Source organism: Leguminivora glycinivorella, chromosome 1 (assembly GCF_023078275.1).
Source record: "Leguminivora glycinivorella isolate SPB_JAAS2020 chromosome 1, LegGlyc_1.1, whole genome shotgun sequence".
Lineage (NCBI taxonomy): Eukaryota > Metazoa > Arthropoda > Insecta > Lepidoptera > Tortricidae > Leguminivora > Leguminivora glycinivorella.
Window position 1 is genome coordinate 23118726 of NC_062971.1, and position 23885 is coordinate 23142610.

Genomic DNA, 23885 nt, shown 5'->3' on the forward strand with positions numbered 1-23885 from the left:
ATAGGTTGCAGCACGATGCTGACGAGGCCCATCTCCCCGGGTTATATTTTGGAGTATTCCTTCTCCTAGACGAATTGCAGCACAATGCTAACGAGGCCCGTCTCCCCGAAATCTTAATTAACCTCTTAATTAATGATAACAATATTGAATTATATGCCTAGTTTCATTTATCGCCCTTATTACGTTTACGCACTGTATAGATAAAAATATATTTTTCACCACACCAACTGGTAAAGGCTTTCTTTGTTATTCGAAAACAGATAGCAAAATTGCATTTTATCCACAAGGGGGCAAAGTAATTTCATACGAATTTTAACTCGATGTCTTAATTTGGCTGATAGATTTTACCTATAAATGATGATTTTGAATCATTAATATTGAATACATTGATAGATTTCATTTATTTTGATGTTTTATAGTCAGTATTTTGTTCGTGTTGGTGTGGTGAAAATTTTTGTGTTTCACTCGGTGGCAAAGTTTGTTTAACCTTCGTGCCTTGATACCCTCGCAACGCTCAAGATTCCACTTTTTGAACCACTCGCGGTTCAATTTTGGAATCTTTCGCTTGCTCGGGTATCATATCAATATTGGCACGTGCGGTTAAACAACTACTTTGCCCCCTTGTAAATTTATTTATTATTATTATTTATACCGTTTGTAGGGCATACTAACTTTCTCCTTCCTCTCGACCGGCGAGAAGTCGGCCAGCTTGAGTGCCGCAGCGAGGGCCATGGCCTCGTAGACCGTGAGGTAGGCGCGCAGGTCGTCGTGCTGCCGGATGTAGCGCGCGCCGCCGCGCCCGCCCGACTGGGATGCGCACGCGCACACGCCGTTCACGGAGATCTCGCCTTTGGCGCCGCGGGTGCTGGGGACAACGGGAATTAATTAATAATAGTACCACCATAGTGCCCGTGTGGTGACGGGTTAAGAATTTCACCACCCCCTTTCTTCCCGTGGGTGTCGTAGAAGGCGACTGTGGGATATGGGTTAAATTGTGGCGTAGGCGAAAAGCTGGCAACCTGTCACTGCAATGTCACGGTTTCGTTTTCTTTCAACCCCCTATTTGCCAAGAGTGGCACTGAAACCTGAGTAGTTTCATGTGCTCTGCCTACCCCTTCATGGGACACAGGCGTGATTGTATGTATGTGTGTACCACCATCCAGGGTATCTAGCCTTCGTCACAATCGCTTACGCTTTATGTAGGAAATCGTCGACGCCAGACGCCGACAGAAATGAAGTCTAGCTCTGTCGTGCCAATACGCAAGAAGGATAGAGATAGATAGCTGCGAAACATATATAGAATAGAATAGAATAAAATACTTTATTGCGGACCATGGTAAAAAGTTGATACAATAATATTTTAAGTAACACATGGCACACTGATAGGGCATTGCATTTAATCGCATATTATCGTGAGTATTTGTGCATTTGGCTACGTACCCTGGTCCCAGCAAAAGAGAGTACCTAAGCTACATATGAGCCATCGGCTATAGAAACGAACAAACGATAGTCGCTCCCGTGTAAAGTCCCGTGGAGCGGTATAGTGTGAATTTTCTGAGATGAACTTTTCGCTTTAGCCGTAATCGTAGCGCTTTGCTTCTTCTTTTCTTATGCGCACTGCCAAGGAGTGGAATTCCTTGCCGGCGGCTATATTTCCGAGCTCATATAACCCGGCAACCTTCAAATCAAGAGTGAACAGGCATCTTCTGGGCGAGCTCACTCCATCGTAGGCCACGTCTTTGCCTTTGGCTAGTCTGTGGTCAAGAGTAAGCCCATTTATAAAAAAAAAGCCCTTTGTTTCTATTATTCACGGCGGCTAGCTCCCGTTTAAACGGCACGTGCTATAGTCTCAGTGTAGTTAAAAAGCAACTATCATGATAGTAATAAGGTTCAAATCCATAAAAAGACCTTTCGGAGATAACACGTTTTGTCATCTTCAAAAAAGTTACCTGCATACTGCAAACTGTTTAATAAATTTGAACCTTATTGCTATCATGATAGTTGCTTTTTAACTACACTGAGACTTTAGCACGTGCTGTTGAAACGGGAGCTAGCCGCCGGGAATAATAGAAACAAAGGCCTTTGTTTAACAGATTACGGCTAAAGCGAAAAATTCATACTATACTCGATTTTGGTGGGACCAGTCCCTAACGCGAGTTTGTTTGTTAATGGTTTTTCTTCAGTCCCTCGTTGATCACGAACGCTGTGAAGGGTTAAGACATCTGCGTATCGTGATCACCAAAAACAATGGATAAAGCAAAAGTGTTCATTATTTTTTTCTATTTTAGTCTGTAATATTTACGAGTTGGTTGTACCAAACGCATTTCTCAATAATAATGTAACTTCGAAATAAAAGTAAGGGAAATTGCAAACGTAAATTATAATTTAATTCGTAAAATTACATGTCTTGGTGCAATGGACCCATCCAATCAAATTGAATAAAAAAAATATTTATTTAGGCGTTGAGTACCTACTACCTATTTATTGTTGTTATTATACCTATATACTTGTTATAGTCATACTTAATTATGAAGGATATGCTAAGTGTTTAGTATTTATTTACAAATAAATAATATTTAAGAAGATAAACTGTTGTAGGCCTAGCGTTGGCCAGGAAGACTATTCTGTTCATATATACGTACTTTACGTCAGCTGAACAAACTCCGCATATTTGCCACTTTAATGTAGTTTACATTACAAAAACGGGGATTTCCCTCGTTGGTCACCTAAAATGCTCTCATAATTGTTTCCTAGTTTGTTCTAGTATTTGTGCAAATAAGTTTAACACGAAAAACCATACCAGCAAAATTATTCACTAAAGTCACTTCTTCCTCGTCTTAATTAGTTCCTACTTTTAACTATTAATTACTAATTGCCATCTCTTATCACCACAGGATTATGATTCTAAGTAAAATCCAGGTCTATCCTGTTTTTTTTTCAATATTTCAGTTTGCTTGAACTGATTTAGTAACTGACATCCACCAGAAGCATAAAATTTCACATCTAATTAATATACATTAGACTTGATACTTACGTGTAACCGGCCAGTATATTGAGGAGGGTAGTTTTCCCAGCTCCCGACGGCCCCATGATGGCTGTGAGCTCGCCTGGCTTGAAACACCCATCTACGCCATCTAAAATATTCCTAGGTTCTGTAAAGAAATAAAAATATAAGTTAAAACACAGTAAACGAAAACGAAATACCTAATAGTCGTAGGTATCATGAATAATTCACATTAAACAATTGATTCTTGACGTAGCCCAGCCCATCTTTTGAACGAGTTCAGATTGACGTAGAAAATGTGATTGATTAGTAATTAGTTACAATACGTTTTATTGTAGGTATTTCATAACAAAATATGACCGATATAGGTTTGAAAGCTTTTATAAGCAAAATAACAGGGTTAACATGTTTTTTAAATAAGTTACAGATTTTTTCCGATTAGTTGGAATCCCCCCATTCCAGATATGTAAGGTACACATCTTGTCGGGGATAGAGAACGAATATATAATTAATTAAGCGTTGATTGAAATGATCTCTATTAATAAATAAAACCACCGTCATCGATAAAACCGCTATGTGAAATGGAGTGTGAGAGTTGTCACGTAACACCGATAATTATGCCGGCCGGCTTTTTATAGGTTTATTGTCACCTCGGATTTACATTTAGGTACAATACAATACAAATACTCTTTATTGCACACCTCAATACAGGAAACAACATAGTAAGTGTAAACAACAACTTAAGAGGTAAAACAAAAGGCGGTCTTATCGCTAAAGAGCATACATATATTTACTTAATTAGCATTTTTTTGGCATAGGTACATTTACTTACTACTTATAATTATCCAATACGACTATAGTACCTATTACCTGCCTATTAATTGTAATCCAATTGTATAGTACGATACAAGTGCGTAAAAGAGGAAGTCCGAATAGAGCGGCGGTGATTAAAAATCGAGTGAAGTGAGTGTTTTAAACCGATACGAGTTAGGAATTTCCTCTTTGCATGTGTATTGTACGATGTTTTTTAGTACATATGGTTCGAAGTTTCGAGTTTCGACATAGACACCATTTCTCGCACTAGTGCGATAAAAAATCTCCTGAAAAAAATATGTCCACTGCTTACAACCGTGCACCAATCTATTTCTATGGATGAACCCGACTGTTATTTAATTTACTGGGATCGTAAGCTGCCTGTACGCAGATTGATAATGATAAGACTTTAGTTTACATCACCTTGAGATTGGTAAGTGACCAACTGATCAAAATGATTTAGGTATTCAAAGAGCAATGTAGATCCGTTCCCATGACGTCAAACAGATGTGTTTAACATATGGGATCCCGTCTAATGTCGCGGAAAATATTCGTATCACAATCTACCCATCAATAGCTTCTGACTGACAGTTCATTCATCAGTATTGACGTCAATAGTTGTTACCCAGAATACGAATTACTTAAGCAAAAACTTTATGAGGATTCATTAAAGTTTTATAAGTGAATTTTAGAGAACTTCCTCGTCCTATATAGCGGTATAAACCGATAAGAACAGAAAACAACTATGCAAAAAATTACATTCCAAATATTTTTACATAGAGCTGTTATAAAATAGTTTTTTCACCACACCAACTGATAAAAGGCTTACTTTGCTATTCGATAACAGATAGCAAAATTGCATTTTATCCACAAGAGTGCAAAGTAATTTCATACAAATTTTAACTTGATATCTTGAACTGGCTGGTAGAAATTACCTATAAATGATGGTTTTGAATTATAAATATTGAACAAATTGATAGATTTGATTTAGTTTTATGTTTTATAGTCAGTATTTTGTTCGTGTTGGTGTGGTGAAATAGTTATTTGTTTTACAAGGGGGCAAAGTAGTTGTTTAACCGCACGCCAATTTTGATACCTGAGCAAGCGAAAGATTCCAATATTGAACCGCGAGCGTAGCGAGTGGTTCAAAAAGTGGAATCTTGAGCGTTGCGAGGGTATCAAGGCACGAAGGTTAAACAAACTTTGCCACCGAGTGAAACACAAAAATTTTCACCACACCAACACGAACAAAATACTGACTATAAAACATCAAACTAAATCAAATTCATCAATTTATTCAATATTTATGATTCAAAATCATCATTTATAGGTAAAATCTAGCACCCACATTAAGACATCGAGTTAAAATTTGTATGAAATTACTTTGCCCCCGTGTGGATAAAATGCAATTTTGCTATCTGTTTTCGAATAGCAAAGAAAGCCTTTACCAGTTGGTGTGGTGAAAAATTTTGTGTTTCACTCGGCGGCAAAGTTTGCTTAACCTTCGTGCCTTGAAACCCTCGCAACGCTTAAGATTCCACTTTTTGAACCACTCGCTACGCTCGCGGTTCAATATTGGAATCTTTCTCTTGCTCGGGCTTCAATATTGGCACGTGCGGTTAAACAACTTTGCCCCCTTGTAAAACAAATAACTATTTACGAGCGTACGCTAGTGCGACTCGGTTATATGTACGTTACTTGTTAATCTTGGTATCGAAAACGACACGGAAAATGACATTCATTGTATTGATACGGTTACTAGGACCAACAACTACATTTATTTTCCGTGACGTACTCGCTATCGAGTAACATTTATTTAAAACTTATAATCAGAGCTCGGCGGGGGTGAGCTGTTTTTCAGAGTTTGCACAATATGGACATGCCTTGTCATTCGATATGTGGTGTAATTTAATAGCTAAAAAAATATTTTATTTAGGCTGCCTTTCCGCTACGATATTTACGTCGCTATTAACAAATTAATTAATTAATTAATGTATAATTTCACTCCACTCACTTCAGTGGACGTAGAAAGATCTTTTTCTATCTATAAGTGGATCTTAAACTCAAGAAGAAATGCGTTGAAAATTGAAAATATAGAAAAACTTACAGTTGTTTATTACAATAATGAAGAAAATTTAGAATAAATAAGAAAACTTAGTATCTACTCGTTTTGTACATAAGGCATTGACATTTTAGTTTAATTATAATTAATAAAGTTTTATTTTCTTTTATTTTAATATTTCTTTCTAAAGTGTATCTATATTAATGTCTACATTTGACATAAGTGACGTCAAAATGGCTCACCCCTGCCGAGCTCTGCTTATAATAGCCATGCTCAATCATCATAATTTTGTAGGGAAAAGTATCTCGTGGTGTTTGTAAGCTAGACAAAACCAAATGTAGGGAATGTAACGCGCGTGTGCACAGTGTGCACAAGCCCATAACCCAGAAACAATAATATATGCTTAATCGCCATTGTTTATAGATAAAAACTGACGCAATGTAAACAAGAGAAGATCGATAATGATTCTGGAGTACCATTGTTAAAAAAACATCATCATTTTGAGCTATCACACAGGGTTCAGCGGAAATACAGACGACGCCGTGAGCCACCAGGGTCATGAACTTCGAGGTCATTGCTGATGATTGATAGCGAGACAACGGATTTCTTCCCATTACGTATTCCGCGCCACGCGTCACATGCGTCGCATCTTAATAGGAATGAATTATCTGCAAACGTTCCGTGTACGTTTAATTAGTCACTAGTCATGTAATTGATATCAGTTACTGAGAATCGGGAAAAAATGCTATGGGTGAAAAAGTGTACCAGCAATTACAGACAACCCTCTAGTTGCCCATTATCGTGGATGTTCGTGACTAAGTAATAGGCTAATGAGTTAATAGAGATATGATACCCTAGTCCTTATACCGGTTTAAAAATAAGTTTATTTAAGAAATCTGTTTATTTCAGGGTTAAAACGTTTACCTAAAGCGTCATTGTTATATATTATGCTCATTATTGACAGCTACCAGAAACAGTAGGTAAAGTGGGTAAAACGTGGCAAAAAAAAACAAAATTTATATCAAGATGGCTACGGTCGTAATTATTTTTTTCATGGTCTTTTCCTTTTAGTAAACTCATATGGACATAAGACAAGTTCTATAGGATTTATTTTGGTTTCAATCTTTAAGGTGATTATAATTTTATCCGGGTTTTGGAAAATAATTTTCTCAAAGCTGCTTATGACAAACCAAACGTAGACACGTCAAATTTTCTTTAAGTAACATGGATCTGTTTAACTGACGAGTCAATTCAGGCTTAATATCTACTTTTCATTTTGAATTACGTGAGTACGAGTAGAAGGAGCGCTAAGGAATCCAAGGTAAGCCAGAGGTAGAGAGTCCTGACAAGCAAGCATGGTCGCGCGTTAAATGATTAAACCGTTCCTATCGCACTTACAAATAGTGCAAATGCTTGACTGCCTGTCCTGCACACTCGCCTTTCGGATAACAGAAGTCCCCAAGAGCACTCTGTCTGTGGGGTCTGGACAGTTAGTTAGTTCGAGCGCACAGCTGCCCCGCTTAGCTAAATACTTCTGCTGCTGACTGTAGTAACAAAAAAAGGTAGTGTTGCTAGTTTTACCTCTTCCGTAATTGTAAGGAACTTTGAAATTATTAATCCACTCAGCAGATGCTTTTAAAAGGAAATACATTGTTAGCTGGAATACAAATACATCCAAAACGGACGTAGTTGTAGGCAGTATAGTTTTCAACACCGATCCTTGGTTAGGTAATTTTGGAGTAATTGCTTCGGGATAAATAATGCATTAGGTGTGAATATTGAACACGTTTCACCTGAATATGGAGAAGTCAATTTAGTAATTAGTTTGTTTACATCAAGAACGATATAGGTAATAGGTAGGACTGACAAAGCCCATACAAAAAAGCATACCCCTGAAATGTATGGGCTTTTTAGGCTTAAAACTAGATGGCGTTATTTCGCAGTCTGGAAGTGGCCAAAATCATATTTTCATCAAACATTTTTGCGTGTATTTATTTTTTATAAGAACAAATGACATATTTATTATTTATTTTAATATCATGATATCACGTCAATACACATTTAAAACACATTGTAGGCATCATCAGTGTAGTTATGATAGTATTTAATATGTGGCGCTAAAAATTGAGGTACGATTCTTAGTAAACAATTGTAGACAATTGTCAAGACTAATTTCACGATACTCAAGAGTTGTCTATGACTATGTACATACATATATAAACTCACGGCTGTATTCCCCAATAGGGTAGGCAGATCACATGACACTGCTTAAGTTTCAGTGCCACACTTGGAAATTCAATTGCAAGTTGAGTAACAATAAAACGACATTTTCAATGGCTAATTTGATGAAATTTCTATACCTAGATGCTTCTATGTAGGTATATAAGTAGACCAGCATAATAACGCACTAAGGGCCACTTGCACCAACGAGAATGGAGGGTTAACCCACCATTTTATATGGAATTTGACAGATGACAGCCGGGCACTAACCCTGAGTTAAGTGGTTGGTGCAAGTGGGCCTAAGAAATACAACACAAAATACGAACCAATGTTCTGCTCATAACACAGCATTTCATACCTTTATATTTATGTACCTATTTATATTTACAATGTATATTTGAATATTTGGTATTGTTAAGAATTATTTCCCTTTGTTTTAAGTAAATTATATGAAATACATGCATGTACATAATATACCGGGTAATAAAATGAACGACGAGAGTCTACATTAAAGTTGGCGCCTCGATCATATTATTTGATTGACGTGACCCTGCTCCATTTAGCACGATACATGCGTATTTTTAAATTCACGGGTCATGACAAACTTTAGCGATATTATGCTTACGACATGTACATAAGTCCATACGGGTGTGTAATGATTGGTACAACTTTTTTTGGTATAGGAATATTTGATATAACAAAATTTGGTAGGGGAAGGTTGCGATCATTGTACCAGCGCCTTGATTGGACCACTTAAATATTTCAAAATCTAATCGTGCTAGACGGAATCCAGTAAGGTACAAGGTGACCTTAGGACTCATCTTGGGCCACCCTGTAGCCTCAGTCGCGCCTCGCTTCCCGGAAAAGAGAGATGGGTCCATGTGTGTTTCGAGCGCTGTTGAAGTTAAATTACGCGACGGAATAAAATCACGAAAGTATAAATACATTTGCAATTGAATTTGTGTGTTGACGCATAATGCTTAAACATTTATAAAATTAATGAGCACATTTAAAACAATACTTTCCAGCCATTTCTCTATTTTTTAATAATTTTATTTCTGATATGATACCTAGTTGCTATCAATGGACCACCTGTAGGTTCTATCATCGGACCGGTCCATGTCATGGCAACTTTTTTTTAGAATTATTAATAGTACTTCAGCCGTGCGCAAATAAACAGTGTTTAAGAAAAAACTAGTACATATGAAAATAATATATATACATATATATATTAATTGTAAAACTTGAATAAAAATATTTCATTACAAAATTATTTTTTTGTCGATTTCTATAAGTTTCCTTGATTGGACCATTGGTCTAAATTTCCTAAGTCCATTGATCGCGACTTTGTGGTCCAATGATGGCGACTCTGGTCCAAAGAAGGCAACAGCTTATGAAAACCTTTTCACGAATTTTCTGTATTTATTATGGTTTTTTTATTGTGAATAAGGTAATTCTTAAATGGATTTCAAGAATCAAAACTTCTCAAACTAGTTTTATTTATTGACGTAAAATATATAAATTATAGAGCAGCGAAGTTAAGTGGTCCAATGATAGCAACCTTCCCCTATATATTTAAAGGATATATCACTCATTAGACATAATTAACATTTGGTATAACCACAAAATATCTACTTTTATTTTGTATAATCATTATTTCGTATAACACTTATTTATAATAACTGTTATATGATATAACTATCTATTGATATACGACTAGTGCAATATAACTAGCAAACTGTATAAAACCTTTCATGAATTAATTTTATTCTTTTTTGAAGGGATCACAGTTCTAACCTAACCGAACCTACTTTTCTGATAGCAGTACATATGTTTAAGGGTCACAGTTCTAACCTAACCTAACCTATTTTTCTGGTAGCAGCGCGTTATGTGTAGGGGGGTAATTCTCAAAATAGTGGCATCGTACCCTGCCATCACGTTTTTGAATAGAAAGTATGCGAAATATATAATTTTCACATATAATTAAAATTTTCATAAGTAGGCATTAACGTGACACATCGAGGCCAACACATATTTTTTCTATAAATATAATACTTTTGTAAAAAAAAAATAAAGAAGACCGTTTTCTACTGTACCCTGCCTTGTCACAACGCGACACTGCTCAAGTTTTCGCTCTATAGATTATTAAATTGCAGTTTTATGATAATAAAATATCGTTTTTTGTAGAGAATAGACTACTATATTCTTAAATATACGTTGCACGGGATGTTTTGATTACTTTTGAACACTAGTTTTCACCTTCAAAGTTTGTCCAGCGGTATTTTCTCCATATCCTGTGCGTCCGCGGTATTGCACCTCACTCACACACAGAAAGTCTTATTGAGGCCCTAATATACGTAAAACACATAGCCAGTATGGTTCTAGCCGCCGGTGTAAAGGTTTGTGTGTGAGGTGCTGCGGTCTTGTGGTTAGAAGTTTTCAAAGTGTGACGTTCGGAGTTTGTAACAGGTATGTCCACTTTATTCTGGCATGATTATTTTAAAATATTAATACGGCAGTTTTTTTACCAATAACATTTTAATGTTGTATTGAAGTATAACTATGTATATTAAAATTATGACAGTTGTATTATCAACAGTTTCGGAGATAATATCTAGTTAATCGGATTTTCACTACACCCTGAGTAACTTTATCCTGCCATCACTCTGCAGGGTAAAGTGACTGTTGACAGGATAAAGAAACACAAGTAAAAAAAAGCTATTTTGACATGGTTTTTACTAACTTGCAATGTATGTATGTATGTATGTTTGTATGTATGTTGAGGTCAAATCTTGCAACCCAATTTGAAGCAGAAATATTCAACCGACTGAGCTGAAATTTTGTATACACGCTGCGGATGACGTTCGCATATAAGCGCCGATATGGGGCATTGGGTCCTTCGATATTGGGCTATAGTCTGCTCAGCGCCGAAGCAGTCCCGACGAGGCTAGGAACCAATTTGATAAAATGTTCCTCGGAGTACCAATTTTGGTTTGAAGCCCAAGTACTTAATTTGGGGCGTAAGAGGGACCGCCTCACCGCCAATAGGCAAGGCAACATCCCTATCGCTCTTGCATATAGGCATTACAGAACCAGATTGCATTTCGATCGGCGTATAGCGTCAACAATTATCATTTTGGCTAGGTCGGCAGCAATCACTTTCTTCGGGCAGAAGCGAACCTTTCCTTCGAAAACCACGTCATCGGTCGTGGCAAGTAACACCGCAAGCCCAAACAAATTAATGCGCCTAACTGTGAGCTCAGTTGCCACTGTGGCTCTCCATATTATCCTGGTACTTTCTTCCCCTCACGGCTACTATTGTGTCATCGGCATAACAAATGGTGATCATGCGGAGAAGTTGGACTACTCTGATAGCCAAGTCAAAGCCAATGCTCCAGAGCAGGCGCCCAGTACCGACCCCTGTGGAAAACTGTGGGTAGGTTATGATTATTATGAATATGTATGTGGGTAAGAAGAAGAATAAAGAAGTCAGTCTTGATTTGAGCACGTAGTCTCATTGACCTGTCCCTATACGTTTATATGGCGCAGCCGGTAGGAACACCACACTCCATTCGCCTTTCTAGGCATCTTCCTCCTGATTCATTGAGCAGTACTCTATCTGCAAGGTAATGCCCTATGGTGAATGATGATCTTCAAATAGAAAGGCGCATCGTGGAAGCAATGCGCCTATTTTATTACCACATAAGGAAGAAAGCCGAAGTAATTGGCAATGTCAAGAGATACTGAGATAGCTCCCTGCCTTTTCTCTGCTACCAGACCGATGTATTTATGCAGCGCATCAATTGCGTATATCGCTCCTCCCAGAACCCGATCTCTGATGTTTGGGCACGTGTCTTTCAAAATGCGTGCACAGCAGTAGATGAGACTTACGATGATGCGCTCAACATCGTGCCAGTTTCATCTAGGAGGGCAATGGGACGGTATCCTAAGGGACAGTCAGCTGGACTACCCTTTTTTTGAAAGGCACAGTCTGCCCACCTTCCAACGAGAATTTATAATCTCTCGGAGGCAGTCGTCAATGTGGCCACGTAATCTACTTCCAAGATGTTTAAAGAGCCAAGGCACACCGTCCGGCCCTAGAGTGGCCCTCATTTTAAATACTGACCTCATTATCTCGACATCTGTTACCAAGGAGACATCAAGGAGACGAACCAACTCTTCCACTGGGGCAGCCATTGCAGGCATTACATGCACAAGTACAACTCACATTGTGAATCATGATATGTGCTTTGTTGTTTTACAAGACTGTGATTGTAGGTACTTATTTATTTATTCTTTATTGCACATAAAAAAGTACAAAATGGTGTACATAATGCCTTAAGGCATTCTCTACCAGTCAAACACTGCAGGCATCGTGACTGAAAATAATAATCAGATATCACTTACTGTACTTCAACTATTTTGAATAAAAAATAATGTATATTGTTTAAAAAAATACTTTTTTTTGCTTTTGTTTCTACTTAAAGAAAAAAAATTGAATCCTAACGAAATCATAATAGTCGAAATACGTTGAATTATTAGTGGTAAACTTGTTTTTTTATTCAAACTCTCTTTATCCTGCCACGTTTTCCCTGCTACCCTGTCTATTCACTTTCTCCTGTATGTCTAAAATTTCAACTCGCTATAAGTTCTACGTTTTTACGACTATTTCGTTCCCTCCTGCAAATTCCGTATCATTGATGCACTCAAAAACATATTTAAATCCAAAAAGGTACAAAAAACCATTTTCATTTTTTTTCATTCACTTTACCCTGACGGTGCCACTTTTTTGAGAACGAACCAGGGGTCACAGTTCTAACCTAATCTACTTTTCTGGCAAATGATGGATCAAATTTATTGTACAATTTTTTTTATTCTAACTGTGCTTTAGAAAGATCTCTCATCAAATCTGTGTTATACAATTTATTTACTATTGGAAATATGTAAGCATTAAACTCAAAGTATGTTATAATGTTATTCGAAAAAATTATCACTAAGGTAACGGACCCAATCATGGACAGTTTAAGATAAAATTTTGGCTATTTTTGATATTTCACTGATACGTGTAAAAATTCTACAGCTAAGCGTGTTAAAACTTGAATGTCTTATCCTTCTTTTACATTTCAAGCGTATTGCAGAATAGATAGTCCTAATAGATATTGGTTTCTTTATAGTTAACAAATTAAAACGAGGTGTTTTTTCTCCAATCATGGACGGCAGTTCTCCAGTAATGTATCCCCTATTATGGACAGTGAAATAAGTTTAAAATTTTGCTTTTAAAGCCAACTGATACTCAAGTCAACTTTATATACCACAAATAAAATTAGTTTAGGTTATTTTAACATAGGATTGTTTCTTGTAAATTTTGGTTTCGTAAATTGTTCCTTGTCCATCATAGGAGGTACGCAGTTTTCCGGTTCCAGTTATGGACACTCGCAAAATAACACTATTTCTTTATATCTTTGGAGCAACAAACTAGTATGTTTTATACCTTATCTCATGCTTAATGCAGTAAGTAAAACTCATTCAAGTTGACACCGAGTATTCTTTTTTTATTATTTTATACATGAACTTAACTCTCTTAGCAACATTACTAAGAATTAGTCCTGATATTTTTTTCAGTCAACTGATGACTTTTATCTTGCCGCCAAATCCTTCAGAAATAACCGAATTAAATGAAACTTCAAAATTAAGCAGCTCTATGACGCTAGTTTGGTACATTGCCGTCAGTTTTTAGAAACTAATTTTAGATACTTATTTTAAAGGATTTGTGTTTTTTCGTCCATAATGGCATCACCGTCCATTATAGGGTATTTTACATTATATTAAATAAGAATTATACAATTTGTTAGTATATTATTTATTGTTACTTATTGATACTGTTGTTACTGTTGATTCAATAATTATATGAAATGATCGTTGTTTCTACTAAAAATGTATGAAAAAAAGTTATATCGATCGATAGCCACCCAGTCCATACAGACTATAAAGATAATACTTATAAAAAATATAATCATTATTTACATATCTACTACTCGTAGGTACATACTTTCCTGCGAAACCAGCGGACTCGGGATAGTGGGGTACGGTAGTTCGGTTTTATGGTAGACACGGGCCTTAATATTTATATAGATAGGTACGTAATCTCCGAGCGGTTATATTATATAACGGGCACATATTTATATTCATATGTATTCAACGCATTATAATACAAATAGATCAAGGTGATTCTGATTACTTGATTAGAATCACTGCAGGGATCGAACCATACACAAGCTACAAAGTTTCAGTTAGTTTGTTGTTACATACAGATGATTTTAGTCGCATTTGACATTTCTGCCGTTTAACAAGTTTAATATTATCCTTTTGATCCTTTAATAACTTATATTATTATTCGTAGTAGGTACATATTTTAATAACTTGCATTATTCGACAATTTTTTTTGAGTTCACGCCAATAACATAACAAGTAGAATATTTATTATAACACATTAAAAATGTTTGTTAGTACAGTCGACTACAAAGAGATGTATCTATCCACTTTATCACCTTATTACAATGCAATAAGGTGAAAAAGTGGATACATCTATTTGTAGTCGACTGTACAAGAAAATCATAATATCCCCCTCCTACATATCTCTATTAAGAACTTTGAGGATAGTATTGCTATTAATTTGAAGCAATATTCTTGTATGACGAAGCGATTAAATTTGATTAATTAATGACCGGTCAAAATTGAATATTTAGTGGCGAACAATTACGCACCCATGACTCGTTCGTACCCGTAGGCACTATTTAACAAAGACTTATTATTGACAACCTAAAGTGTAGACATCAATATTCAATACATAGTTTAATAAATAATATAAATTTATAGTACGTTAGCATATTAATGCATGTTTTTCCGAAGGCTAATGATGTGTTATGGTCCTATGCTCCATGTATTGAATCATAACTGAGGGATATAAGTGCCAGGGTGGCTAGCCGAATGGCACAATCGCTCACGAAACGCTCACGAAACGAAGCGCTAGTAGATATCTATCTCTATCGCGCTTGCGTATTGGCGTGACAGAGCCAGCGGCGTATCGCTTTCGTTTGGCGTCGGAGAAATGCCATTCGGCTACGGGGCCTGGTTGGTAGTATTCAAGGTAGATTAATATAGATATGGTGCATAAATATTTAATATGAATTTATTTCATTGCAAATGGGAAAATGCAGGATATATCAAAGAAAATAATATTACGCAAATAAACACGGTTTTTGGTACTCGTTCGTACACCTACTCAAGCAAATATTACAAACTGAGGTGCCTATCTGATTGTTATAAAAATGACTTTATTTTATTTTACAGTAAAACCTGTTGAAGAGATTGAGTTCATCCTACAAAAAATCTTTTGTACAAAATTGACCGCGATGTGGAGCGCTTGGCCGCAAGTCTGACTCTCACTCGAGAGGCGTTCTGTTGAGTAAACTAGCTATACAATGTCATATTAATAAGCTTGCTGGAAAATTGCTTAATACACGTTGTATATTTCTTAGTAGCATGCGTTAATCTACACGCTTTGCGAGACCCGTGCATATAGGATGGGTAATGCGTATACATTTTATGCATGCGACATGGTGTTCTAACGAAGCGTTGCTTGCCAATCATTGCATCAAACTTCGTTTATCGATTGGTTAACTGTTACTTATTACCTATTAGCTAAAATGTCAGGTAGCTTGCTTCAGCGAACAGTAAAAAAATGAATTCAGTGCATATTTTACATTTGAAACATTCTTTCGCCAGAGAGGCATTTAATACGTAATCAATGACCCGGTAATCAGTTTTGATGTTGTTTTACGTGGGCTTACTCTAGATCCAATCATGTTATAGATTAACTAGGATAGGTATCCTATATCCTATTGAGTTATTATTGTCCGACGTGTTTAGTTTATTTCCAGTGAACTTAAAATACCTGATTTTTTTGTAAGCGTTTAATCCATCTAAACTTTAATATGTAACATAGTAAATACTTACAGGCGTACAGTCAACCAATTGGAACCCTAGGCTACTGTAGAACTATGTCATAGTGACGTTATAAATCAGATTGTAAGAAATCTCTTACTGCTTGTCATTTTGACATGGTTGTAGAGTGGCCTAGGCTTCCAATTGGTTGACTGTACAATACATGTAAGTACATCTACGAATACAATAGGTAAGTAGAAATGTTAGGCGGCACACCGTACGTATACGTAAGGATATTCCTTCATTGTATCAAATAAAGTTTGGTAGTGTAGCTTGTGTAGGTAATTTTTAACCGCCGCTCCCAAATCTCAAGGAAGGTGGTTCTCAATTCGTCTGTTTTTTTTATGTTTGTTCCACGATATCTCCGTCGTTACTGGACCGATTTTGATTTTTTTTATTGAATGTATATGTATACAGATTGGTTCCATTTTTATCAAAACCCAGTTATGATGATGGGATCCTGGAGAAATCGAGGGAACTCCTCAAATCTGAAAGGCATACATATGGTGATTTTTGTGTTTTTATAAGTAAATCATGCATACGGAACAGTGACATTTGTTGTAGTGGAACTGCTGATGATGGTCAGAACGGAACTCCTCAAATCTGAACGGCACACTACTAGTGACTTTGGTATTTTTATAAGAACAGCATGCACTTACTTCCAGAACAGTGACATTTGGTGCAGTGGAACTTCTGGTGATGATCAGGACGGTACACTTATAGTGACTTTGGTATTTTTATAAGAACAGCGTGCATTTAAGTTCAGAACAATGACATTTATTTGTTAGGAGATTTGTTCTCTTTGTTATTTTTGTTAAGCATCTTGAGTTTTCAAGTCAAACTTTGTCAAGCTCGATGTCTTATAATCGGATATTGGGTTCATGAGGAATTGAGGAAACTCCTTAAACCTTAACGGTATACGTAGATTCATTTGTATTTCCATCAATAATCAAAGATTTACATTAAAAAATACCTACACATTTCTACATAATCCAACATTCGCAAGTACCTTTCACCAGAACCCCAAAAGCGGCGGTTTTTTTTGCTTAAAAATTATAAATAAAATAAAAGAAACTCGTATAGGCACAAAAGGTTTTTGGTATAGAAGTCTAAGTGCTCAACATATAATTTAAAAAGTTGCGATGTAGTTGACGTAGCTAATCATACTATAGACTGCAAACTTATTGATGTCATCGTATGTACGTACTGTGTACATTTTGTCCCAATCGTTATCAGAATAAACGGGTCCCCTAAGTATGTATGACCTTGTAATGAATTTATTAATTTACCTATACAATTTCTAGTAGGATGCTTTTTATGTGCATTATAAAGAAATATTAAAACTAAAGAACGATGCGGAAACACGTCCATGACAGTATATTCTATACATGTCCATAAATATCGAATAACTAACCTCCCTAGTAAAGGCACCTCTGTAAGTCTGTAGTCTTGTGACATTTATTACTGATAGATTTACATATAATAAGATTTTACATATCGTCACTACTTTTTTGTATCTTCGTCTGTCAATGAAAAGAAAATTGTAGTAAGTATGTATGGAATGCATATAGACTTACTGCGTTTTTAGGGTTCCGTAGTCAACTAGGAACCCTTATAGTTTCGCCATGTCTGTCTGTCCGTCCGTCCGTCCGTCCGTCCGTCCGTCCGTCCGCGGATAATCTCAGTAAGCGTTAGCACTAGAAAGCTGAAATTTGGTACCAATATGTATATCAATCACGCCAACAAAGTGCAAAAATAAAAAATGGAAAAAAATGTTTTATTAGGGTACCCCCCCTACATGTAAAGTGGGGGCTGATATTTTTTTTCATTCCAACCCCAACGTGTGATATATTGTTGGATAGGTATTTAAAAATGAATAAGGGTTTATTAAGGTCGTTTTTTGATAATATTTATATTTTCGGAAATAATCGCTCCTAAAGGAAAAAAAAGTGCGTCCCCCCCCCTCTAACTTTTGAACCATAAGTTTAAAAAATATGAAAAAAATCACAAAAGTAGAACTTTATAAAGACTTTCTAGGAAAATTGTTTTGAACTTGATAGGTTCAGTAGTTTTTGAGAAAAATACGGAAAACTACGGAACCCTACACTGAGCGTGGCCCGACACGCTCTTGGCCGGTTTTTTACTTTGAGGAACAGCGTGAGATACGAGATTTTTTAAAAGTACCTAGTGACGATATACATATCATTAGATCACAATATAAATTATATTACATCTACATTGATATCGTAAACTTAAAATCGTTTGATTGTATAAAATTTCATGTCTTTACTATACAAAATTTCATGCTTTTACTATAAAAAAAAAAATACTTATTCATTTTTAGGGTTCCGTAGTCAACTAGGAACCCTTATAGTTTCGCCATGTCTGTCTGTCCGTCCGTCCGTCCGTCCGTCCGTCCGTCCGTCCGTCCGTCCGTCCGTCCGTCCGTCCGTCCGTCCGTCCGCGGATAATCTCAGTAACCGTAAGCACTAGAAAGCTGAAATTTGGTACCAATATGTACATCAATCACGCCAACAAAGTGCAGAAATAAAAAATGTTTTATTAGGGTACCCCCCCTACGTGTAAAGTGGGGGCTGATATTTTTTTTCATTCCAAACCCAACGTGTGATATATTGTTGGATAGGTTGAGATTGTTTTTTGATAATATTAATATTTTCGGAAATAATCGCTCCTAAAGGAAAAAAAAGTGCGTCCCCCCCCTCTAACTTTTGAACCATATGTTTAAAAAATATGAAAAAAATCACAAAAGTAGAACTTTATGAAGACTTTCTAGGAAAATTGTTTTGAACTTGATAGGTTCAATAGTTTTTGAGAAAAATACGAAAAACTACGGAACCCTACACTGAGCGTGGCCCGACACGCTCTTGGCCGGTTTTCTTTTATACAATTTGTTAATTTGTATCAATTAACCAAAACAAACATTTTTGTGCAGATTATATTGCAATTTAAAAATGTTGTTTGGACGATATTTTCATAAAAGGCTTAGTGGTCGATCACTGAAATTCTCCATACCAACTTGTTGTGCAGGTTTACAAGTAGTCACAAATTACAGGACTAATTATCACTGTATTATGTGCCAGAATTATTGATACACGTGTATCGGACATGTTGCTCTTTGCACCCAAATCCAAGCGTTGCGCGAGTTTTCATTTTGCCGATTCAACGCGAAACAACATCAACTATACTTATTAACCTTTTTGACACAATTACATCATTAATTACAATTTCTGCTGGCGTATGAATGTTTACTTTGTTCGGACAGTCGATAGGTACCTATCATTAATGTTAACATCTGATCGTTTGTCCCGTACTTGCACCAAGTAAATACATACATTTGTTTATGTACTTTATACAAGTATTTAAATCATAACAAAATTTATAACGATGTCCATAACTTTAATAATTTGATTACTTACGAGTAATTATTAATTATACAAAAGTTAGATACCTACGAACTAAACGTGTAGGTAAGTAAAATAATAAATTGGACCGTCGTACTTCAGACATTATTTTTATACTTAGTTAACGAAATTAAATTGTTTTACTAACTACGACTACGACGTTTAGGGCCATATCGTCGTTAACCTTTGACAAAACTTTTTACTTCCTCTTGTTATTTGTTATGTCTTACTTATCATAGTTACGAAAAACAATGTTAATAAATTATAATGTAATTATTTTGTCTGACACAAGTCATTGCCTTTAAAGTTTTTACATGTCATTAAGTTTCATAATGTTTGCTTACTTTAAATTTTATTTTATATAAGGTACCCGATTTATTAATTTGCATAATTTCTAAAAGTACCTACCTATAAGGCCGTTTTCACATTATCCGATCCGATATCGGATGTAGGAAGGATGTAAAATGTAAGATTTATGTGCTTCCAGCACGGGAATCATGGTCGCGCGATAAATGATAAAACATTTGGCCGTCCCTATCGCACTTACTAATAGTACATCACACTCTCCACATATTTCTAAAACTGAAAAATAATGCAGAGTATAATATAAAAAACTTAAAAATAATATGTCCAACTACGTAAATCAATCTCCAATCCATCCAAGACAACCAGGCAGGCAATTATGTTCGCGCGATAAATGATAAAACATCTGGCCTGATATTTTATCGTCTATCGCGCGACCATGCTACCCGTGCAGGTCTTCATTTATGTATTTAATAGATCATTATTACTAAAAAACGATATAAAACGCAAAAATTGCGAATTTAATGCCGATGGCACTCTCCTACAACAGTTTTTGTCCGAGGCACCATCGCCGATATCGGCAAGACGCTTCCGACCATTTTTGGCATGCCGGACCCCCCCCCCGCCAGTTGTCGGCCGATAATATTTGTTTGTGTGCGTATATAATGTAGGTATACGTTTGTAGTAGTGTGCGTGACAAAAACGGCGTCTATTAAACAGCTGTTAATGATCAAAATTCAAATTAGTTGACAATCTCCATTGAAAAAAAAAAGGGTTGTAATGCATCGGTCCGAATTGCGGATACTAGTTTTTTCATCTTTTAGTAGATATAGTTGAATGTAAAATTATTTATTTTGCCTGACACCCTGAGTATTTTTTAAGCTCGTTATTTTAATTTTACAATTGTATAATATTTAGAATATAGTGCTTATTAATTATTAAATATAAAACATTTTTTTAATATTTTTGATATTTCATTGATTTGGAACAATGCGTTTTATCGGACCTACATCCGACACTATCAGAAGCGTTTATCGGATGTAGGATGTCGGTCCGACATCCGATATCGGATCGGATAATGTGAAAACGGCCTAATGCGAATAAAATTTAATTATTCGATTACTTATGTGTGCTAAAAGGAAAACTCTTGGAGTGTAAGAGAGCCCATACAATCCATACATTTTACGACACTTATCTTTCCGGACTGGCACAATAGGCACCTTCTTTCCACCACACCTAAGTTTTTGGAAAAATACTATTCTTGTTTGTAATAGGTATAAACCTCGAATGAGTGGATTTACGTTTCTGGTCGGTGCGTTACACGTACCTATTAACTCATGTTACCTTGGCCGTGTAATTTTTTTTAATTAAAAGGCCATACAACTCGAAACTGAAACCTTCCTTCATTTGGACTATGTCTTCCTTTTAGGGCAAGTAGCTCATGTTATTTTTTTGCATGTTTTACGTATACAATAAAAGAAAACGAGTAGGTACCTTACTACGTGAATTACAGGATATTGTCAATTTTAGGAATCATTTTCATAGTTTTAGGCTTCGTGCATAAATTACTTTTTTGAGTAGATTTTAGAACCATAGGAACATATTTAGTAGTGTTTCTTTCTATAGAGCGAAAGTAAACACTCGAGTTTCGAATAGGTGAAGTCGAGAAAGAATACTCGTAATTAAATATAACAGACAGACGAGACGGACGGAGTCCCTCCCTACAACACAATGAACCCTTAAAATACAAATACCCGTAGTATACAAAATGAACCCTTGTTCATTTTGTATCTTTTTGGTACAAAGCCCTAAAACAAATCTAGGTAAAATCAGTTTGAACCTACTGCATCATTATTAATAGCTTGCAAATTAACACAAGAGGGACACCAATTATGCTCTGATAAGGCCACTGAGATGAGTTACATTCGTAAATCACTGAGGTGGGTAAATGGGCACATTTATTTTTATTTTACATTTACCGATTCGTATGGTGACTACTCGTTACACAGATCAGTTACTGATTCATAGCTTATTCATCAAATTATTCATAATGTATTATGAAAGTCTTTGTAGTAACTGACGGGAAGAATAAAAAAATGACAATGTCAAATTTTATAACTCATAACATTATGTTATTGACACGTGACTAGTAGGGTGGTGCTCATGAATGATAAAAAGAAATGATATTTATTAAAATCAATAAAATTAAGGAGCAAATTAACTGACATTTAAATTAGTATTCCGCGATAGTCTAAGAGATGATTTTCGAAAAATGGGGTTACTGTTCACAAGTGAAAACTACCTTATGTTTTTGCAATACCATTAAAATAGAATGTCCACTAGATGCTCCCGATAATACCTATCGTTATCGTACCTATCTTTATCGCTTTTCAGTATTAAGACGATACGGTAGGGGTCAATTCTCCATACAAACGCTCTCGACTATTTCCTCCCTGGTTTTTGAAGATAGAGCAATGATTTTTTCAATACAGATTGTTATTATTTTTATCTGTGTCGGACCGTTTTGATTTTTTTGATATTCTGTTTTTTAAAGACTAGAGCCAATCAAAAATTTCCAAAAACGGCCTTTTTCATTGTGGCGCAAAAAAAGGTGTGAAACTCAAGATTGGTAACAATTAACCAAAATAGCTAAACGGTCCGACATAGATTATTTCATTGTTATTCAGATTCTCAAGTTTCGTTCCGATTGATTAAGTTTTGAAGGAGGAAAGAGTCGAGAGCGGAACCTCGATTTTAAAGATTTTTTTGGAATATCTTTTGACTGAGTTGTTCTTAATGGACAATTTTTTTTCGATAAATCTGGTTAATAGCACTAAAATTCCCAAGTTGAAAGGGGGGCTCCTTTTCATTTTAGCATTTTCGCTACCGTATCCTCTTAACGCGACAAAGCCAGACTGCGTTTTGATCGGCGTCTAGCTCAACGACTGCCATTTAGTCTAGCTCTAGGCCGACTGGTGACATCTAACGTTAAGCATGTCGTCATTGAGATCGTTAACGTCATACACAAGGTTATTTAATTTGATGAGTTAAGAGTGTGGTAACCTAATAGCCCTAATTAATTGGTATAATATTTTATACCTCAGAAATAAAAGCAAAAATTAGTAGGGATTCTGGTTCATATGTACATGAGATCATTCATTACCAATCGCAGAAAAATAAGAGAGTTGTAACTAAAAACACGTAAAGTACTTTACATTACAATACAAGTGCGGAAAAGAGGAAGTCCGGAACGAGTGGCGATAAAGGCGACACGAGTTAAGAATTCCCTCTTCGTTTTTCAGTATACATAATATGACCCTTTGAAGTTTTGATATAGGCACATAATGGACCAGGGTACGTAGCCGAATGGCACAAACGCTCACGAAACGAAACGCTCGTAGATATCTATCTCTGTCGCTCTTGCGTATTGGCGCGACAGAGCCAGACTACCTTTCGCAGCGTTTCGTTTTCGTTTCGCGTCGCAGAAATGCCATTCGGCTACGGGCTACGGCACCTGTTCTCGCACTAGTCCGATAAATTAGCACCATGGCCACCATGTGTATTGAAAAGTCCTTTGCTGAATAGCAGTAAGTACGTGGACAGAATTTTACAAATGACGGATTTGGCCGCGTTGACCTAACTTATTATTTAATGAATTTTAATGCTTTGATTTTTTATTTTTCAAGAGCCAAAAACCTACACCAATATGGTAAGAAGGCATTAAGTCTTATTGTTAACATTCGATACTCATGTGACCTTATTTGAGTAAGTAGGTAAACTTCGTTATATTATTGAGTAATCGTATATTTATTTTAAATTTTAAGAAACAAGTCACGTCACGTGATTTGCTTTATGCAATGAAAAAACGATGACTGATGATTTGTCAGACATTTGATATTTAGTGCGTAAGTACATTTTCAATTAATGAATTACTGGTTTAGACAATACCATAGAGATATTGGAACCAGCGGAGACAGGAAGCGGTAACTTCGTTTAGCGCAGCGCAGCGGCCTGAAATTTGACGCTTTCCGGAGGACAGAAAACGCTTATTTAAAAT

The 23885-nt window shown here is 36.0% G+C and overlaps 1 protein-coding gene across 1 annotated transcript in view; it reads right to left on the reverse strand.

The window, feature by feature from the left end:
- LOC125233346 (ATP-binding cassette sub-family G member 1-like) overlaps positions 1 to 23885 on the reverse strand; it is a 59845-nt gene that overhangs the window by 16823 nt on the left and 19137 nt on the right. Inside the window, exons 3-4 of the mRNA XM_048139330.1 lie at positions 3035 to 3152; positions 673 to 865 (exon numbers count right to left, since the gene is read on the reverse strand). Of these exons, the coding sequence (XP_047995287.1) occupies positions 673 to 865; positions 3035 to 3152 (311 nt within the window). The remainder of the gene's footprint in view (positions 1 to 672; positions 866 to 3034; positions 3153 to 23885) is intronic.